An 18,104-nucleotide genomic window follows, 5' to 3' on the forward strand; every position below is an offset into this window, starting at 1 on the left:
ATCCATCACTGAGCAGTTGGGCCCCTTGACCCATTTCCCCCGTGCCCCCACCCCTTCCCCTCTGGCAACCAGCAATTTGCTCTCTGGGAGGACCATATTTAGAAGAGAAGCAATATTCCTTCTGAGACTTCTCATAATTATCTCCCAGGGTTGGAGTTCTGGAACTCAGTTATTTTGACAACCACATCAGGGCAGGGAGTGTGTGTAATTTAAAAAAAAAAAAAAAAAAAAAAAGGCTCCAGGATATTTGAGGCACTTTTCTCGGGCCCAGAGAAGCATGCTGTGTTTTACCCGTTAAATTAGCTTAAGATTTAGAACTGAGATCATCTACACACTTTCTCTTTCTGAGGGGAAGATGACAGACATCTGCGACGAGAAATTAAGTAAGAAAGAGATGCCAACTTGTCTGAGAGAGAAACAAAAAATCCTGAAGCAGCTCTGTCCATTACACTGCGGAGGTTAAGGGACTGCGGTTCCCCGGGGCGATTCGGACGCCCCAGTGGAAGGAGAGAGGCCGACCCGCCCGACACACCAGACATCCGCTTCCTTCCGATGGAGGTCCGATTTCTTTTTATTATTCTTTTCTAACGGGTAAACCTGTGGGGAGGACAACGCGCAAGCCGGTCGGTGTCGGGGGTGGATGGTCACTCTGGCAGAGCCAGGTCAGAATGTGTGACGGTGCCTCGGAAGAAGGGATCGGGGTGGTGGGCTTTCCTGCCGTCGGGGCCACGGTCTGTCTCCGGGAGGTAGGGTCGGCTCTCCGGGTCCTCCTCGGCGCACGGGTCAGGGTGGAGGCCCTTCAGGGCCAAGAGCCGGTACCGCTTCCTCCGGTTCAGTTTATATACGCGAATCCTTTCCTTCTCTGCCTCCGGGTCGGCGAGAATTCCATCCCAACGCAGGCTTTCGTTGACCTGCTTGGCGAGGTGCTCTTCTATTTCAGCGACAGAGCGGAGACTTCGAGTGGAGGAGTAAGGGGGCGTGGGCTTGCTTTCAGCTTTGTCCTGCTTGCGCTCTGGCCTCGGGCCGGGATCTTTGCGGGGCCTTAAGATGTCGTGGAAGGATGAGGACAGCTGCTGATTCTTCAGGCCTCGACCCTGATGTTTATCTGCTGAGCAGATGAAAGGTGTTAGCGATTGTCAGCCTGCTGCCTGCCCTCCGCCTGCTCAGTTGCGATGCCCGAGTCACCAAAGATGTGAGGGGGTGGAGGCCCCTGGGGACCTAGAGCTCAGCTAGCCAAGCCCACCAACCTGTACACACGCACTGGCTCTATGCTTTCCGTCAGGTCATTTTGCGGGGAGGAGGAACCATTTATTGAGCACATACTGTAGGCCAGGTCCTCTGGATAAAGTCTATCAGCCCTATTTTCCAGCTGAGGAAACTGAGACTCCAGAAGTCTTAACGGGGGCACCCGGGTGGCTCAGTCCGTTAAGCGTCCGACCCTTGATTTGGCTCTGGTCATGATCTCATGGTTTGTGAGTTCGAGCCCTGTGCTGAGGGCACGGAGCCTGCTCAGGATTCTCTCTCTCCCTCTCTCTCTGCCCCTCCCCTACTCGTGCTCTTTCTCTAAATAAATAAATAAATAAATAAATAAATAAATAAATACTTAAGAAAAAAAAGTCTAACTCAAGCAACGTCACATAGTGAGTGGCAGGACCAGGATTTGAACACAGGCCTGACTCCCAGTGCCCTGTTCTTTCCACCGTGCTCCACATGCACATCGAGGTACCTTCCGCTTCCAGGAGTCTCCCCCCCTAGTGCAGACTTCTTCATGATGGGAGAAATGGAGAACAACAGAGACGCTCCCTACATCTGATTGTGGAAAGCAATATTATGCCAAGCCGGGAAAGACTTCCGCTTCGTGGCTTGTACTGATATTTCTTATATTAATAGCATTTCTGAATTGTAGAATACTCATATAAAATACTCTAAGTTACGGCTCTTTCATCAGCTCATCCTTCTACTTTTGGGGAGACAGAAATCCCTCCCAAAACAAGAGAAAATAAGAAAAAAAAAATCCCGTCTGGGCATTTCTGTATCTTCCTACTCCTCAAAAACAACTCGGTGTCCCCTGCTGACGGTATGAGTTACATGCCATTACAACGTCTCGAGTCAGAAGCTAAGCCAAAAAGACAAGAAGTTTCCCAGTTTGGTTTTGGAGATACACATGGGGCTTTTGGACCTAAACTCCAGAACTTCTTTCTTACCTTTCTGTGAAGATTCCACCCGCAGGAGCCATTATAATCTTCCCGTGGCTCCCTCCCCCAAATACAAGGACGACATGGGGAAGGCTGCCGCTCCTTCTGCCCCCAGCTTGCCAGGGGGTACCAGCTCTGCAGGCCAACGGGCCAGGGCCCAGGAACTTGAACCAGGGACTAACCATGCTGCAGGTCAGGGCTGCTGTGCCAGGATCAAGGACGGTCCCCAGAGGGGGACCACACAAGTGACAAAGGCAGGTGCATTCCATGTCACGGTTGCACTCTCCATAAAGTGGGTGCTCAGTGCCTCTGTTGAGAGATCGGGGGGGATGGGCGGTTCTGGGAGAGGAAATTTGTGAGATACAGGTAGCCCGTGGGATTGTGGCATGTGTTGCTGTGTGTATGTATGTGAGGTGTCCATAAAGCTGGAGAACCTGAGGGCGTAGGGTCACATGCGTGCAGGAAGTGTCTGGGGTGGGGTGGGGTTTATGAATGTGTGTGTGTAGCAGAGGACCCATGTGTATGTGTAGACTGGGAAAGGCTGTGCCTGATGGGGTATCTGTACTTGAGTTTTATTTGGTGGTTATACTGATATAAGGGGGTTGTTGTTGAGGGTGTTGGGGAGTATAAGAGTATGTAGCAGTGAGCAGTGACTAGTGTGATGGTGTGTGTGTGGCTGATGGCTGGCCCTGGCAAAGGGGGGGGGGGGACGGAAGACAGTCTGTGCAGTAAAGATACTTTATATTCATTTACAGGATGTCTAACATCTAGGGCAGGTGTCCCGAGCACGAGACAGAAGGCAAAAGCCTGCGTTTCTGAGCATGTTGGTCACTAGTGTCTTAGTATTTTAGGATTGGGGAGTGTGTGTGTGTGTGTGTGTGTGTGTGTGTGTGTGTGTGTGAAGATGAGGGGATCTCTGCAGGAGGGCTTGAAATTTCTGTGGGCAAGGCGGGGATATTTAAGATTCTGAGTTCCAGCTGAGGGATTAGGAAATTGAGAGGGTGTCCGTGCAAAGCTGAGTTGCTGTGTGGAGCTGGGACGCTCTGTGGGAATAATGCTGCTATGTGGGGGATCTCTGTGGGGTAGAGGGTCTCCAAGGCTGTAGAGAATTCTCCATGCAGGATTTGGGGTCTCTGTGGTCACCTATGGTTTTTATGGGTGGGGCTGGGGCATCACTGTGTTGCATTAAGTGGGAGGACCTCTGTTTGGGACTGGCGAGTTTCTGTTTCTGGTCTGAAGTGGTCCTGCAAGTAGATGAGGGATCTCTGGGAGGAGTGGGGAGAGGTGACCTTGGAGAAGAAACCCTGGCATGGGAGGGGCGCCTGGGTGGCTCAGTCGGTGAAGTGTCTGACTTCGGTTCAGGTCATGATCTCCGAGGTTGGAGGTTGGTGGATTCGAGCCCCACATCAGGCTCTGTGCTGTCAGCTCAGAGCCTGGAACCTGCTTCAGATTCTGTGTCTCCTCTCTCTGCCCCTCCTCCGCTCATGCTCTGTCTCATTCTTTCAAAAATAAATACATGTAAATTAAAACATTTTAAAAAAAGAAAAGAAGAAAGAAACTCTGGCACGGGAGCTGAGGCTGCCGCGCTAGCTGCGCCTCTTACCGTCCCCCTTGCCCGACCCTTTCGTCTTCTTCTTCCTTTTCTTCTTCACCTTCTGTTTGCTCAGTTCTAAGGCGTTGCCTGCTATGGGGGGCAGTTTGGCCCTCTGCGAGCTCGCAGTGTCACCCTCTCGCTCCTCCTCCTCCTCCTCCTCCTCCTCCTCCTCCTCCTCGTCCTCGCCCTCTTCGCCGTACCCGGATGCCCCGGCCCCACCGCGGCAGTCCATCCGCCCTCCCGGCCGCCACCTGCGCCTGGGGCAGCCCAAGACCCGCGGCAGCCGAGCCCGCGGCCGCAGGAGCTAAGCGCCAGCCCAGGGCCACGCGTCTCCATGGCGACCGCCGCACATCGCGCGTGCGCAAGCAGGAAGCTGCCGCCCAGGGGCCGCCCGTGGGAGTAGGCGTGCGCATGCGCCTTTCAGTCTGTGTGAGACCTTGGCCCCGTCCGCGGTGAGTCCGGGAGGAGGAGAGAGATTCTAAAGCTTGGGCTGACGCACACGTTCACTTCTGTGCCTTTTAAAATGCTGTTGGTTGTCTACTAAATTTTTATCTCCCAGCTTCCAGTCTCGGTACGTCCCCCCGGGCCTTGCAAGCCCAACGCGTCTCAAACAAACCTGTTTCCCCCATGGTTCTCCTGGAACAGAGCAGCTGGACGGGCAGAAACCTTCCCCGACATTCTCCCTGTGCCCTTACCTAGGCTGGACTCACGGTCATGCTTGGCACTTGAACTTCTGGACCTCCCACCTAAATGGTCTCTCTGCATCCAAACCCTCCTCACAAATTCTTTATCCGCAACCTGCTATAATGAACTCTTCAAAACAATTGGCTAAATTTCACTCTCTTGCTTAAAACCCTCCAGTGGGCCCCCCATCACAATACCTAGCAAGACTGAACTTTAGGGGTGCCCGGGTGGCTCGGTCGGTTGAGCGACTGCCTTCGACTCAGGTCGTGATCTCATAGTTCCTGAGTTCGAGCCCCGCATCAGGCTCTCTTGGCTCCCTGCTGTCAGCACAGGGATCCTCTGTCCCCTGCCTATGTCTGCTCCGCCCTCGCTCGCTCTCTCTCTCTCTCTCAAAAAAAGACTGAACTTTAGTGTGGCTTACGAGGCCTGGTGTGATCTGCTTTTCTTGCCGAGCTTATCCACCACAGATTGTTTTCCAAAAATGAGTGCGAGAGTATCTCTCATCCTCCTGTGCTCTTCTAGCCTCCTACCACTTCCACATCAAGAGACAGAGTCTAAGTCCATGCCCCTTCAATGTGGGTGGGTTGGTTGACTCACTTGTAACCCATGGAATGGGAGGAAAGTGCGGCTGTGGCTTCTTGGCCAGGTAGTGCAAAGTAATCAGCAGCATCCATGTTAGCCTTGGAGACCTCAGCCCCCTGGAAGGAAGTCTGATACCTTGAGGCTGCCATGCTGGGAAGAAACCCAAACTAGACCACATGGAGAGACGGTAAAACTATGTGAAGGAAGAGAGAGAGGCCCCAGCTGCTCCAGTCCCCCTTTTCCACATCCAGCCGTAGTCTCACTGCAACAGCAGACCGCCTCCCAACCCCCAGCCCAGGCCAGCCCCACGAAGCCAAGCCCATCCTGACGTCCTGACCCAAAGAAGTTGTAAGAGACAAAACGATTGTAATTGTCGACAAAACTAAGTTTTGGGGTAATAAGATATGCACCAATAGGTAACCGGCACATCAGTTTTTTATTTTAGCCATTCTAGTGATCAGGTTTTGGGGTGATGGTGGGGGTGGTGGCGTTCGGAGCTGACGACCCAGAAAGAATTCTTGAAGACGTCTTTGGTGAAAAAAGGTGATTTTAGTAAAGCACGGGGACAGGACCCGCAGGCAGAAAGAGCTGCGCTGGTGTCGTGTAGAGTGACAGCTTATATACTATGGAATTGGGGGAGGTAAAGACAAAAGGGAGGCCTCTAGGGGGACTTTGATACACTAAAGAGGACACCTAAGATGCCTGAGGCCTTGCTGTTGTCTAGCTAAGGTTGTTTTCCCTCTAGTAAGACATTAACGTTAGGACGGTCAGGGCGTTCCTGGAGAAGTGTTCTACTCTGTATTTGCCTCAAGTGTTTGTCAATGGGCGGCAGGTTATAAGGAAACTTAATTTTACCTGCCATTTCCTTCTTGCCTTTGTTCTCCACATCACTATGGAAGGGGGATGTTGGGGCTCCAGGAATCTGAGTCTACAGGTGTCTGGAGATGAGGCTACTGATAAGATTGCCTTTTTCTTGTAATTTACTGCGATATTTGTAAACTGATGGAGACTCATGTCCTGCATGACTGTGATCTGTTTTCTTTCCTTTCCTTTCCTTTGTCCTTGGGCAGCCGGGGTGCCTGAGGAATATCACGCACCTCCCACCTGGGGGGAGGGAAGTGCTAGCTTGTGCTTTGCCCTCAGCTTGCCTTATGGTCCCTCATCACTAGTGTGTATGAAGTTGTATTTCTCTGTGGTTGTAAATGCCATTTCCCTCAGAAGTAATTTTTTATTTTTTAAATGTTTTTCTTTATTTGGGGAGAGAGAGCGTGAGCGGGGGGGGGGGGGGGGGGGAGAGAGAGAGAGAGAGGGAGACAGAGAGTCTCAAGCGGGCTCCGTGCTGTCAACACAGAGCCCGACTTGGGGCTGGAACTCATAAACTGTGAGATCGTGACCTGAGCTGAAATCAAGAATCGGATGCTTAACTGACTGAGCCACCCAGGAGCCCCAGTGAGCACTTTTTAAACTGCTTATTGGCCATTTGTGTATCTTACTTTGTGAAAGTGTTTGTTGAAGTCTTTTCCCATTTTGTAATTGGAATGTTTATATGTTTAGTGTCGATTTGTAAGAGTTCTTTACATGTCTTGGCTATAAATCCTTTCTCAGTTTTATGGCTGCAAAGACATTTTTCCAGGTCTGCAGCTTGTCAATTATTTTCTTGTGTCTTTTGATAAGCAGACATTATGGGGCACCTGCGTGGCTCAATGGGTTAAGTGTCCAACTTTGGATCAGGTCAGGATCTCACACTTCGTGAATTTGAGCACCACATCAGGCTTTCTGCTGTCAGTGTGGCGCCTCCTTGGGATCCTCTGTCCCCCTCTCTCTGGCCCTCCCTGGCGTGTGCTCTCTCTCTCTCTCAAAAATAAATAAACGTTAAAAAAAAAAAAAGCAGACATTTAAAATGCTGATGAAGCCATTTTTTTTCTTTTAATATCCTCCGCAAGGAGTCTTTCCTTACTCTTACTCCTTTTTTTTTTTTCTTTCCTTACTCCTAATCACAAAGATAGTCTTCTGCTTTCTTCAAGAAGCTTTATGGTTCCCTGGTTCATTATTTTTCCAAATGGATTTCCAATATTTTCAGCAATTTTCTTTTCTTTTTTTTTTTCCCAGCAATTTTCATTGAAGAGACACTTCTCTCCCCATTGACTTGACCTGGCATTTTTTTTTTTTTTTAAATATCAACTAACGTATATGTCTGAATCCATTTCTGGACTCTATTCTGTTCCATCAATCTATTTGTCTCTCCTCCCACTGATACCGCATTGTCCTGGTTATTGTACACTTTACAGTAAATGTCGATGTCAGGTCATGTATGTTTTCCAGCTCTGTTCATTTTCAAGATTGTTTTGACTATTCCTGAGCTTTTGCTTTCCCATATACATTTTTAAATCATCTTGTCTATTTCCGTAAAACAGCCTGCTGGGATTTTGATGGGGATTGCATCACATCTATCAGGTTTGGCACGGCACTCTTTTACTCAGTAATGACAGTCGTTAGTACTGATCCACACACAGGCATGTGTGGACACATTACTCCTCTGTAAAGGACTGTTCTGTTGTTCTGTAGGTATGTCCTTAGTCCTCTCAGACACTGGCAAGCTCCCTAATGTGTCCGGCACAACTCTACATACCGAGTGCTTGGAATCTGCCTTTTGCCTGTCTGCTTTTGTCCCTAGGAGTTAAGTGAAATGTAAATGACAGAGACCCTTTGTGCAAATGATCACCTGCCAATAGACACGTCAGGGTTGGCTTTCCAGGTACTCTGCCCTATTCCCCCTGGTGCTTGTAGACAGGTGCTTGGAAAGGCTGGCTTCTCTTCCTTTCCAAGAAAGGCTGGCAGGTCTTCCTCTCAGCTGGTCCTCCGTGCCTGGATGTTCATCTGGCAGGAGGCAGCTTGACCATTTTGATTCCTGATTTTAGTGAAGGTTGCATAGAGGTTATGTTGAGCCAGCCAGTCAGCTTTGAAAGAGAAAATTCACATCCAGGAAAGGAACATACTGTTGAATGATCATAAAAAGCTCTTGCAAGTAGAGATTGGGGAAGTATATCCCAATTTGACTGATGAGGAATCAGAGATGCAAAGTGACTTGCTCCATTTCTCTCTGTTAATTAGCTACGTGTTGGGCCTGAAATTGTAACTGAACTAATGTGAGTTCCCTCCTTGGTGAGTTACAGGTAGAGACTACACCAGCTCCAGGTGTCAGAGAAAGGAAACTTTGTTTGCAGCAAATCGGGAGATCAGGGGAGTAAGTTCCAAAAATGTAACTTGGGAAGCTGTGACTTCCCAAGCACGAGTATGTGGGTTTCTTTTGTTTAGGGTAGGATGAATATTCAGAAAGAGGAGTTGTGTCATTGTAGGTAGAGGTGGGCATAAGGTCAGGGAAAAGTGCCTATGCACGCATTGTGTGTGATGTTAATGAAGTTCAGCTCCTTCTTGGGTGGATATTTTAGAATTACAATGAGGTAGAGACAACCGTTGGTTACTCCAGGGCCCATCTGCACAGTGTGGTTGAGCTCAGACTAGTCTGGGTGGTCAGGGCTGTCCTTTCAGTTTTTATCATGGGATGCTATGCCCGTGGGATTTTTTGCCTGAGTTAAAAGACAAGCTGGAAATTGAGTGCCTGGTTCAATCAGTACAGCATGTGACTCTTGATCTTGGGGTCTTGGGTTTGAGCCCCATGTTGGAGCTAGAGTTTACTTAAAGAAAAATAGGCTGGAAAGAAGACTTAAGGAAATGTGGGACAAAGGTGAGTGGGTACATGCAAGGGTCAGGTCTTGGGGTCTTGCTGGTGACAAAATCCACATTCCTAGTTCTATATCTCTTGCAGGAGATCAGTTGATTTTACAATGATGGTCACTGACCAACAGAAGAGGATGATAGTATTTTCATTACTTGTTTCAGCTTCCTTGTTTATACTTTCTTCTTGTGGTCTCAGTGGCTGGTATTGTTTTGAGCAGGTAAGAGCTGAGCTTCCTTTACAAGGGTCAAGTTTTCCCTTTGGCCAGCCCTGATGTGGGCATGCCTTGGAGAGCTTGGGACTTTATCCCTTCCTGCTACCTGCTTAGCCGGGTCCCTCCAGCTGGCTGGGCTGATGGTTCCCACTCTCTGCTCTGCCCTGCCCAGCCCACTTTCTCCATGCTGTTAGTTTTTTTCCCCCAAGGCCACTAGGCAGTTTCTACTCTTCAGCCGCACCGGCCTTAGACTTGGGCAAGTGGAGACCCTGCCCTGGGTCTTGTATTTCACAGGACCCTGTTCTGACTCTCCTCCAGCTGTCTCCCTAAAGGGCAGGAAGTCTGTGGAATTAAGTGGTCCTGCTAACCTCGTCCCTCTCCCCCGTCCTTTTTTTTTTTTTTTTTAAGTTTATTTATTTTGAAAGAGAGCACGCATGTAAGGGAGGGGGAGAGAGAGAATCCAAAGCAGGCTCTGTACTGTCAACACAGAGCCTGATGCGGGGCTCCAACCCACGAACCGTGAGATCATGACCTGAGTCAAAACCAAGAGTCAGATGCTTAGCCAACTAAGCCATCCAGGTGCCCTCCCACACCCTTTTAGCCCATCATCTGAGTCCCTGGCACTTTGGACTTTATTGCCTAAATGGCCCCAGCCCACGTGTAGGGGCTATCTGGGCCTCTTCCCTGGCCCTATCCTCCCAAGTAGCTCTAGGCCAAGGGCAGCATAGATGGAAACTCCTAAGCTGACTGAGGTGTCCAGACCTATGCATTCAAGGACCTTGTCAGTGCAGGATGGAGCCGGGAATGGTAAGAAGAGTGGGCAGACCACGGGCTGGGTGCAGAACCCCAAAGGCCCTGAGATTTTAAATTTAAATCTAGCTTTCCAGATTGTTATGAAGGTAAGAAATAGTGCATATTTTATTTAACAGTATGTTCATTTAATTTATAACTTTTAATATTTAGACATATGGTATGTGGGCCTCCATTTCCACTCTTGCCCCGGGCTTTACAACTGTTAAGAGCAGGTCTGCTCTTTTCTTTCCTCCTTTTATAACCCACTCTGACCGCTTCCTGATATTCACTTGTTAAATAACAAAAATTCAACTGAATAAATGTGAAGAACTAATTGGTTTTATTAATTTATTTGTGAATTGGACAGCATCCCATTTAGTAAATAGATGTCTACTGAGCTGAGCTAAAGAAAAGTTTTTAAATGCAGACAGAGGGAGGGAAAAAGGAGAAAGAGAAAGGAAGAGAAGGGAAGGAAGGAAGGAGGGAGGGAGGGAAGGAAGGAAGGAAGGAAGGAAGGAAGGAAGGAAGGAAGGAAGAAAATTATTAGCAAGAAACGCATTGTTTAGGCAAGATTGCCCTCCTAAGGTGGGAGGAAGGGGTCTATCAGTATATTTCCTAGTATTGACCAGGAAATTCCATGTGGCCTGGTTAAAAGCTACATTCCTGGGGGGTTGAAACTGCAGTTAGGTTAGGTATTAAGTCTTGGTTAACTGATTTGGCCTAAGTGACACCATTTTGGACCTGTGGTTTTCTTTTTTACATGCTTCATACCTCATGTTATCTAAAAAAAAAAAAAAAAAAAATAGAGGAAAAACCCTACAACCAGTTATATAAATTGCACTGTATCCATATGGTGGAGTCCCTGGGAGCTTCTGAAACAGAATGAGGCAGTTTGATTTAGGCTGATTCGGGACAGAGGCCAAGAGAGTGCTCATGGAGAAGTGCAGAGCAGCATAAATGGTTTGCTAACACCTGTTACCCCCGCCCTCACTTCCCTTCAGCCCCACTGAGCTCCTTGCTGCTTCTTCAACATGCTGAGACCTCTCAGCTCAGGTCTTTACACATGCTGCCCCCTGAACATTCTTGCTCTAGATGTCCTGCCTTTATTCCAAAGGGTACCAGAATAAGCCACCCGCAAATAGATCTCTTTAGAATATGGTTTATTTTGAGCTAAAGGCCATTGAGAACTAGCAGACAGAGGAAAAGCCCTAAAAAGCTCTTGTAAAGGAAATTGACATTTATAAAAGAAATTTACATTTGTAGAGAGGTCTCTCTCTCCTATTCCAGAAGTGAACTCTTGATTCAGAGAAGTCACTGGCTGAAATAGACATAACAGACCTTACTAGGCAACCCTTGCTTACCATACTTCTGCTGGTCACCTTCCCATACTCCCTCCCACACGGAAGCCCAAAATCCCCTTTCCTTTGTTTAGCCTCAGATGGTATATAAGTCTCAAGCACCTGGACCCTCCTGAGTCACATTATTTCTATGTAAACTCTGGTGTGCACCTAATTAAAACTTTTATTCTCTTGTTAACCTGTCTTCTATCAGTTTTTAATTCACAGGTCCTAGCTACCAAATCTTGGAGGATAGAAAGAAAAAGATGTTTCGTCCTCTACAATTCAAATATTGCCTTATCAGGAAAGCCTTTCCTGACTGCTGTCCCTGAGGGTCCTTTATTTTCTTTCAGAGCACTTACTGCCCTTTGACATATACATCTAGTTGTTCATGTGTGCCTCCTGTGTCTGTCTCTGCTAGAATATGAGCTGGGAGCTTTGTTTTGTTCACTGCTGGACCTCCAAAACCTGAAACAGTGCTTTACATACAACAAGCACTCAGTAAATACTTATCAGGGGGCCTTGGCTGGCTCAGTTGGTGAAGTGTACGACTCCCATCTTGGGGTTGTGGGTTCAAACCCCACATTGGGTGTAGAGATCAGTAAAAATAAATAAACTTAAAAAAATAGGGGCACCTGGGTGGCTCAGTTGGTTGAGTGTCTAACTCTTGATTTTGCCTCGGGTCACGATCTCACAGTTCCAAGGTTGAGCCCCAAGTCGGGCGCTGTGCCGACAACATGGAGCCTGCTTGGGATTCTCTCTCTCCCTCTCCCTCTCTGCTTTTCCTCCTACTGGTGTGCATGCACACTCTCTATCTCTCAAAATAAATAAATAAACTTAAAAAAAAAACAGGTAAAGTGGTTGTCTCTTCAAAAGGGGGGAAAAGACAGTTTCACCTTATTTTCTTTTGTGATGCTTGACTTTGTGGCCACATGCATATAATACTTATTTTTCAAATGATTTCTTTTTTTAATTTGAGAGGTGGGGGAAGAGGGGCAGAGGGGGAGAGAGAAAGAGAGAGAGAGAATCTTAAGCAGGCTCTACACTCAGCATGGAGCTGGACTCTGGGCTTGATCTCATGACCCTGGGATCATGATCTGAGCCGAAATCAAGGGTCCGATGCTCAACCAACTGAGCCACCCAGGTGCCCCTCAAATGACTTTTTTAAAGTTCCATAAATTCATCAATAGGAGTAAGAACTAAGAACTTGAAAAATGTGGTTGAGTCCCATGATGGGACTGATTTTATTTTACGGGAATGAAAAACAAGCAAACAATGGTCAAAGGTGACCACATGGATGGATGTCTGAAATGCTGAACAAAAACATTGCAAAAGAACACAGAGAAGCAACTTTGTAGAGACAGAAAGCAGATCCGTAGTTGCCAGTGGGGAGGAAGAAGGGGGACACGGAAAATAATTGCTTAATGGATGTGGAGTTTTCTTTTAGTGTGATGAAAAATTTTGGAACTAGAGAGAAGTGGTGTTTGCACAACACTGTGAATGCACTAAATGCCACTGCATTGTACATTTTAATACTGGGAACTGTATGTTATGTGAATTTCACCTCAATTAAAAAACATAGAGAATGTTACAATTTACATAAAGTTGAAGGCATAAAAAGACAATATTATATATCATTTTAGGATGCACAGGTATATAGTAAAAGTATAAAGGAACACCGGGGAAACTGGAAACACTAAATTCTAGATACGGTTACCTCTGGAGGTTGGGAGATGATCATGACTGTGAAGGTTACAAGCAGAGCTTCCACTGGATTGGAAACATTTCATTTCTCTTCTCTTTTCAAAAAATTTTTTAAGGGGCGCCTGGGTGGCGCAGTCGGTTAAGCGTCCGACTTCAGCCAGGTCACGATCTCGCGGTCCGTGAGTTCGAGCCCCGCGTCAGGCTCTGGGCTGATGGCTCGGAGCCTGGAGCCTGTTTCCGATTCTGTGTCTCCCTCTCTCTGCCCCTCCCCCGTTCATGCTCTGTCTCTCTCTGTCCCAAAAATAAATAAAAAACGTTGAAAAAAAAATTAAAAAAAAAAATTTTTTTTTAAAGTTTCTTTATTTTGAGAAAGAGACTACGAGAGGGACAGAGAGAAACAGGGAGAGAATCCCAAGCAGGGTCCATGCTGAGCAGAGCATATCCAAGTGCCCCATCTTTTTTTTTTTTTTTTTTTCTTTTTAAAGTAATCTCTACATCCTGGTGCACCTGGGTGGCTCAGTTTGTTAAGCATCTGACTCTTGATTTTGGTTCTTGTCATGATCTCACGGGTCGTGGGATAGAGCCACGGAGCCTGCTTGGGATTCTCTCTCTCTTTTTGCCCTCCCCTCCCCCGCTTGAGGGCTCTCTTTCAAACATTTAAAAATAAATAAATAAATACATCCCACATGGGGCTTGAACTCATGATGAAGATCTTGACCATGATCAAGAGTCCCATACTCTACTGACTGAGCCAGCCAGGAGCATTTCTTCAGGTGAGTAGTGGGTACGTCATATACGTATAGTTTATATTATTCTTTATACCTTTCAGTATGTCTAAAATATTTTTTAAGTTTTTACTTTTATTTATTTACTTAAATAATCTCTACACCCAGTGTGGGGCTTGAACTCATGACCCCAAAATCAAGATTCACATGCCCTTCCAATGGAGCTAGCCGGGCACCCCTGTCTAAAATATTTTCTAAGCAGGGTTGTCTGGCTGGCTCAGCCAGTAGAGTGTGGAACTCTTGATCTCAGGGTCATGAGTTCAAGCCCCACTTTGGGCATGGAGCCTACTTAAAAATATATATATATATATATTTTCTAAGCAATTCAAAACCTCACACAGCTCCAGCCTATCCATTTACTTAGGATCCTAGTATCTGCTGAATTGTGTTGCCTCCATTTATATGTTGAAGTCCTAACCCCAGTAATGCAGAATGGGAGTGTATTTAGAGATAGGATCTTTTTTTTTTTCATTTTTTTAAAGTTTATTTATTTTTGAGAGAGAGAGAGCATGTGCAAACGGGAGGGGCAGAGGGAGGGAGACACAGAATCTGAAACAGGCTCCAGGCTCTGAGCTGTCAGCACAGAGCCCAATGCGGGGCTCGAACCCACCAACTATGAGATCATGACCTGAGCTGAAGTCGGATGTTTAACCGACTGAGCCACCCAGGCGCCCCTAGAGATAGGATCTTTAAAACAGTGATAAATAAAAATGAGGATATTAGAGTGGGCCCTAGTTCAATGTGACTGGCATAATTATAAGAAACTGGGACACAGGCATGCACTGAGGGACAACCATGTGAGGACACATCAAGAGGGCTGTCTACCGGCCAAGGAGAGAGGCCTCAGGAGAAGCCACCCTGTCAGCACCTTGATCTCAGACTTCTGCCCCCAATAAACGTGGGAAGTAAAATGCTGTTGTTTTAGCCCCCCGGTCTGTGGTTCTTTGTTGTGTTAGGCTAAGTAGACTCATATGGATTTTTGTCTCCCCCCCCCCCCCCGGTTTCCCACAGGCCACAGTTTTCCCTCTCCACTTCCCATCTTCCACCTTATATGAGGCTCACTGCATGACTTCCTGCTATGTTTAGTCACCAGAGCAGACAGAATACAGCACAGAAAAGGGTGGGAAGGCCCAGGGATCTGCGTTGGCTGAAAGACTCATCCTCCCACCTCCTGTTTTTAGCATTTTAAAAACCCATCTTCAGATCTGGACCTAGACCAGGTAGGAGCTGGGGTTCCAGGGGGAGAAACTGGCAGTGATCATGCCAGGAGCTTGGAGAACAGCTTGGGGCTGACTGAAGACCTGGGGGATGTGGGAAGGCCCCCAGCTACCCACCTGTCCCACCCTGGCTGGCTGTGTCCTGTGCTGGTTACTTGTATGGGCTCTGGGACCAGATTGCTTGGATTTGAATCCTGGTTCTGCTGCTTACTTGCTGTGTGACCTGGGGCAATACTTGACCTTTCTGTGCCTCCGTTTTCTTATCTTTTAAATTGTGATTATGAGTACTCACATCCTAGAGTTGTTGAGAGGATTAGATGAGTAGTTTGAAAAACTTTTAACATAGTTCCTAGCGCAGCACATGAGATAGGGAAATGGAAAGACTGCATAAAAACCTGCTTTTTGCTCCTTTTCCTGCTTCTGTTCTTGCCAGGACCTGCACCCCCACTTTTATACACGCCTGAGAATGCAAATAGTGTGTGTCGTCCTTATAAGGGACCAGGAGTTAATGATTTCTTTAGGATAGAACATGTCTAAGGAAGGACCATGCGAGGGTGTCAGGAAGAAGCTATCACATGTGTTTTGCAGACCACCAGCACTGCACGTCTCCACATCGAGTCCCCCAGCTCCGTGGAGTAACACCTGGGCTCCCGTCTTTGTCCTAACCAGTTCCTGGATGCCTGAGAGGACAGACACACCAGACCACCGTCCTCAGTAAAACCCCCCAGACCCGACACAGAAAGGCAAGACTCCGTCCTTTCCTTTCTGAGTGTCCCACTCCATACCTGCCCTCTCTCTGTACAATGAACTCTGCCTTCACCTTCTGCTGGCTCGCATTTGATTTCCATCCTGTGCTCAGCCAGGGCCCTCTGGGCTGGTCCTGCGGGACCCCCACTGTGTCCCCAGAGCTGGCCTGCCAACATCACATGTATAGTGTCGTGTTTTGTTTTGTTCTGCTTTGCTTTAAACTTCATGAAAGAGGTCTTCAGCTGCTTCCATTTTGGCTTCAAACTTTATAGTTTATCGTCTTGCCATCTTGTCTCTTGGCTTAGGCGGAGGACCCTGCAGGCAAACCATCCCCTGATGGGAACCGAAACTACCCCCTCAGGCAAGGACTGCCCTGAGCCAGCAAGGCCCTGCCGGTGGTTCTCTCTAAGACTGTGAATATTTGACCTTGACGGCCTACCTGCTCCTACCCACCCACTTTGCCCTACCTTTTCCTGATAGAAACCTGGAAGTATTTCTGGCACTTTGGCGACAGTATTTGAGACCCTCGTCCACTGTTTGCCCAGTGTTGACCTCAGAAAATAAATTCCTTTCTTGTTTCTTTTTTAAAATGTATTTATTCACTTTGAGAGAGAGAAAGAGGAGTGCAGGAGCAGGGGAGGGGCAGAGAGAGGGAGGGAGAATCCCAAGCAGGCTCCACCCTGTCAGCACAGAGCCCCACTCAGGGCTCGATCTCACAAACCATGAGATCCTGACGTGAGCCGAAGTCAAGAGTTGGATGGTCAACAGACTGAACCACTCACGTGCCCCCTTTTTAAAAATTTATCTCTTATCTATCATCTATCTACCTATCTATCTATCTATCTATCATCTATATATCTATCTATATCTGTTTGGGGGGGCAGAGAGAGGGAGAGAGAGAAACTTTCTTGTTTTACCACCACTCTGTCATCAGCGGCCTGGGCTGAACCTGGTCTGCCTGACACCCCTAGAGCCAAGTGCCCTTGCACGCCCCCCATGTCCATGTCATTCAGATCAATATTTATTTCTCTAAACAAAATGGCCTGGGTGCAATATCAGTGATAAGACATTCTCAACTCCTGGCTGATTCTAGAAATGACATTTATTTCTGGAAAACACCATTTTCAGAACATTTTGTGCAATGTGTGGAAGCCAATGAGAGGGACACTTGTCACCAGGCCTTAGCACTATGGGTGTTTTCCTCAGGATTCTGCCTTGCAATCACAGTCACCCAATGAAGATTTCAGCCTGGCCCGGAGGTGGGTGCTTGGATACTCCTGGAGTATTTCCCTTCCTGTAACTACAGGGAGCTTTGAAATGACACCTGTCATTCACCGGGTAGCCCTGAGCAAATAGCCCTGACTATGACCGTGGCCTTCAGGTCCTGCACAGCCTGGGTGTCATGGAAACCCAGGAGGGGGCTCTGCTGGTGGAATGCAGGGAGGTGGGATCAGGGGTCTGAAGAAGGTTTGTGATGAATGGACTCTTCTCCACTCCTAGACCAGCAGCAGAAGCGAGGGAGCTGATGCATTTCAGTGTTGCCCTGGCACCAAGCAGACAGTGTGTTGGAATGGAGAAGAGCCAGCACTAGAGACGGCTCACATTGGAACCCTAGGCCAAGCACTTACTAGCTCTGTGACCTTGGGTGTGAGAAATAAGCCCACCGACTCAATCAAAGGAGGGACGCGGAGGCTCTGAGCACAGTGAAGTGAGGCTTTAATCAATGTCCTTGCTAGAGCAGGTGTCTAATGAACAGACACACTGGGGGGGGGGGGCAGTTTCAGCAGAGGATTTATTCCTAGCCTGCAAGTCCCTCCCCTGATTCCTCATTGGCTGAGTACCACAGAGGTTACAGCCTTACCCGGATGTTGCCTATGCCCATGTACGGCAACAAGTAGTCAGATTGGAACAAAGGTACGTTCCCTGAGGTGATGCAGAGACTTTCAGTCTGTCTTCTCCTTGTTCTTTGGCGCACGCTCATTGCAAAACCAATAAAAATAAGCCCTCGAAATGGAGAGGAGAAGAACCAGGAAGTGAAGTGTCTAAGGGTTTGGGACTCCGTTGTGGGGAGTTCATACATATTTCCAGCAGGCTGTGAACCTACTGTTAGCTAGACAGCAGCGCTTTTATTTGGTACTTCTGAAAATGAATCATCTCCCTTACTTCTCACGTTGGGTAAGTGAGCTTAGCTGTTCCAAGCCCTGGTCCCCATACCTGTGAAATGGGGACAATAATGGCACCTCAGAGATAACGCACGGAATGTAATTACTCGGGGTTTGTGTGCTCCACGAATGGGATGATTTGTTATTTATTCACGCCTGGACCATTTTTGCTGTCTTTTCAGGTCGCTAGTCCCAGGAAGTTGGGACACCCCCCCCACACACACACACACACACTTGTGGGTCTGTTTGCAGGGCCCCTTCCCCAGACTCTGTGTAATTAAGTGCTGGGACCCTTCTGTGACTGTAGTTTTCTCTGGAATGTTAAGCGATTACATCCACATTTTGCACCCTTCTC

General features: G+C 47.8%; 1 protein-coding gene across 2 annotated transcripts; it reads right to left on the reverse strand.

The window, feature by feature from the left end:
* Nucleotides 1–553: 553 nt before the first annotated feature.
* On the reverse strand, nucleotides 554–4,124 carry CE1H17orf97 (chromosome E1 C17orf97 homolog). 2 transcript variants are annotated; one of them, XM_049636722.1, is made up of 2 exons: nucleotides 3,799–4,124; nucleotides 554–1,108 (listed from the first exon to the last, which is right to left on the reverse strand). In XM_049636722.1, exons 1-2 carry the CDS (start codon nucleotides 4,019–4,021, stop codon nucleotides 645–647), a joined length of 687 nt encoding a protein of 228 aa, XP_049492679.1. In that variant the 5' UTR covers nucleotides 4,022–4,124; the 3' UTR covers nucleotides 554–644. The 2 variants fall into 2 exon arrangements, with proteins under 2 accessions (XP_049492679.1, XP_049492680.1); XM_049636723.1 differs by having other exon boundaries at nucleotides 554–1,105; nucleotides 3,799–4,123.
* Nucleotides 4,125–18,104: the final 13,980 nt, after the last annotated feature.

The sequence above is a fragment of the Panthera uncia genome, chromosome E1, assembly GCF_023721935.1.
Source record: "Panthera uncia isolate 11264 chromosome E1, Puncia_PCG_1.0, whole genome shotgun sequence".
In the NCBI taxonomy this organism is placed as follows: Eukaryota; Metazoa; Chordata; class Mammalia; order Carnivora; family Felidae; genus Panthera; species Panthera uncia.

Coding starts and splice junctions, on each gene's coding strand:
- CE1H17orf97 (XM_049636722.1), bottom strand. CDS start 4,021: ATGGACTGCCGCGGTGGGGCCGGGGCATCCGGGTACGGCGAAGAGGGC. Junction 1,109..3,798: donor AGGGTCGGGCAAGGGGGACG/GTAAGAGGCGCA, acceptor TCATCTGCTCAG/CAGATAAACATCAGGGTCGA.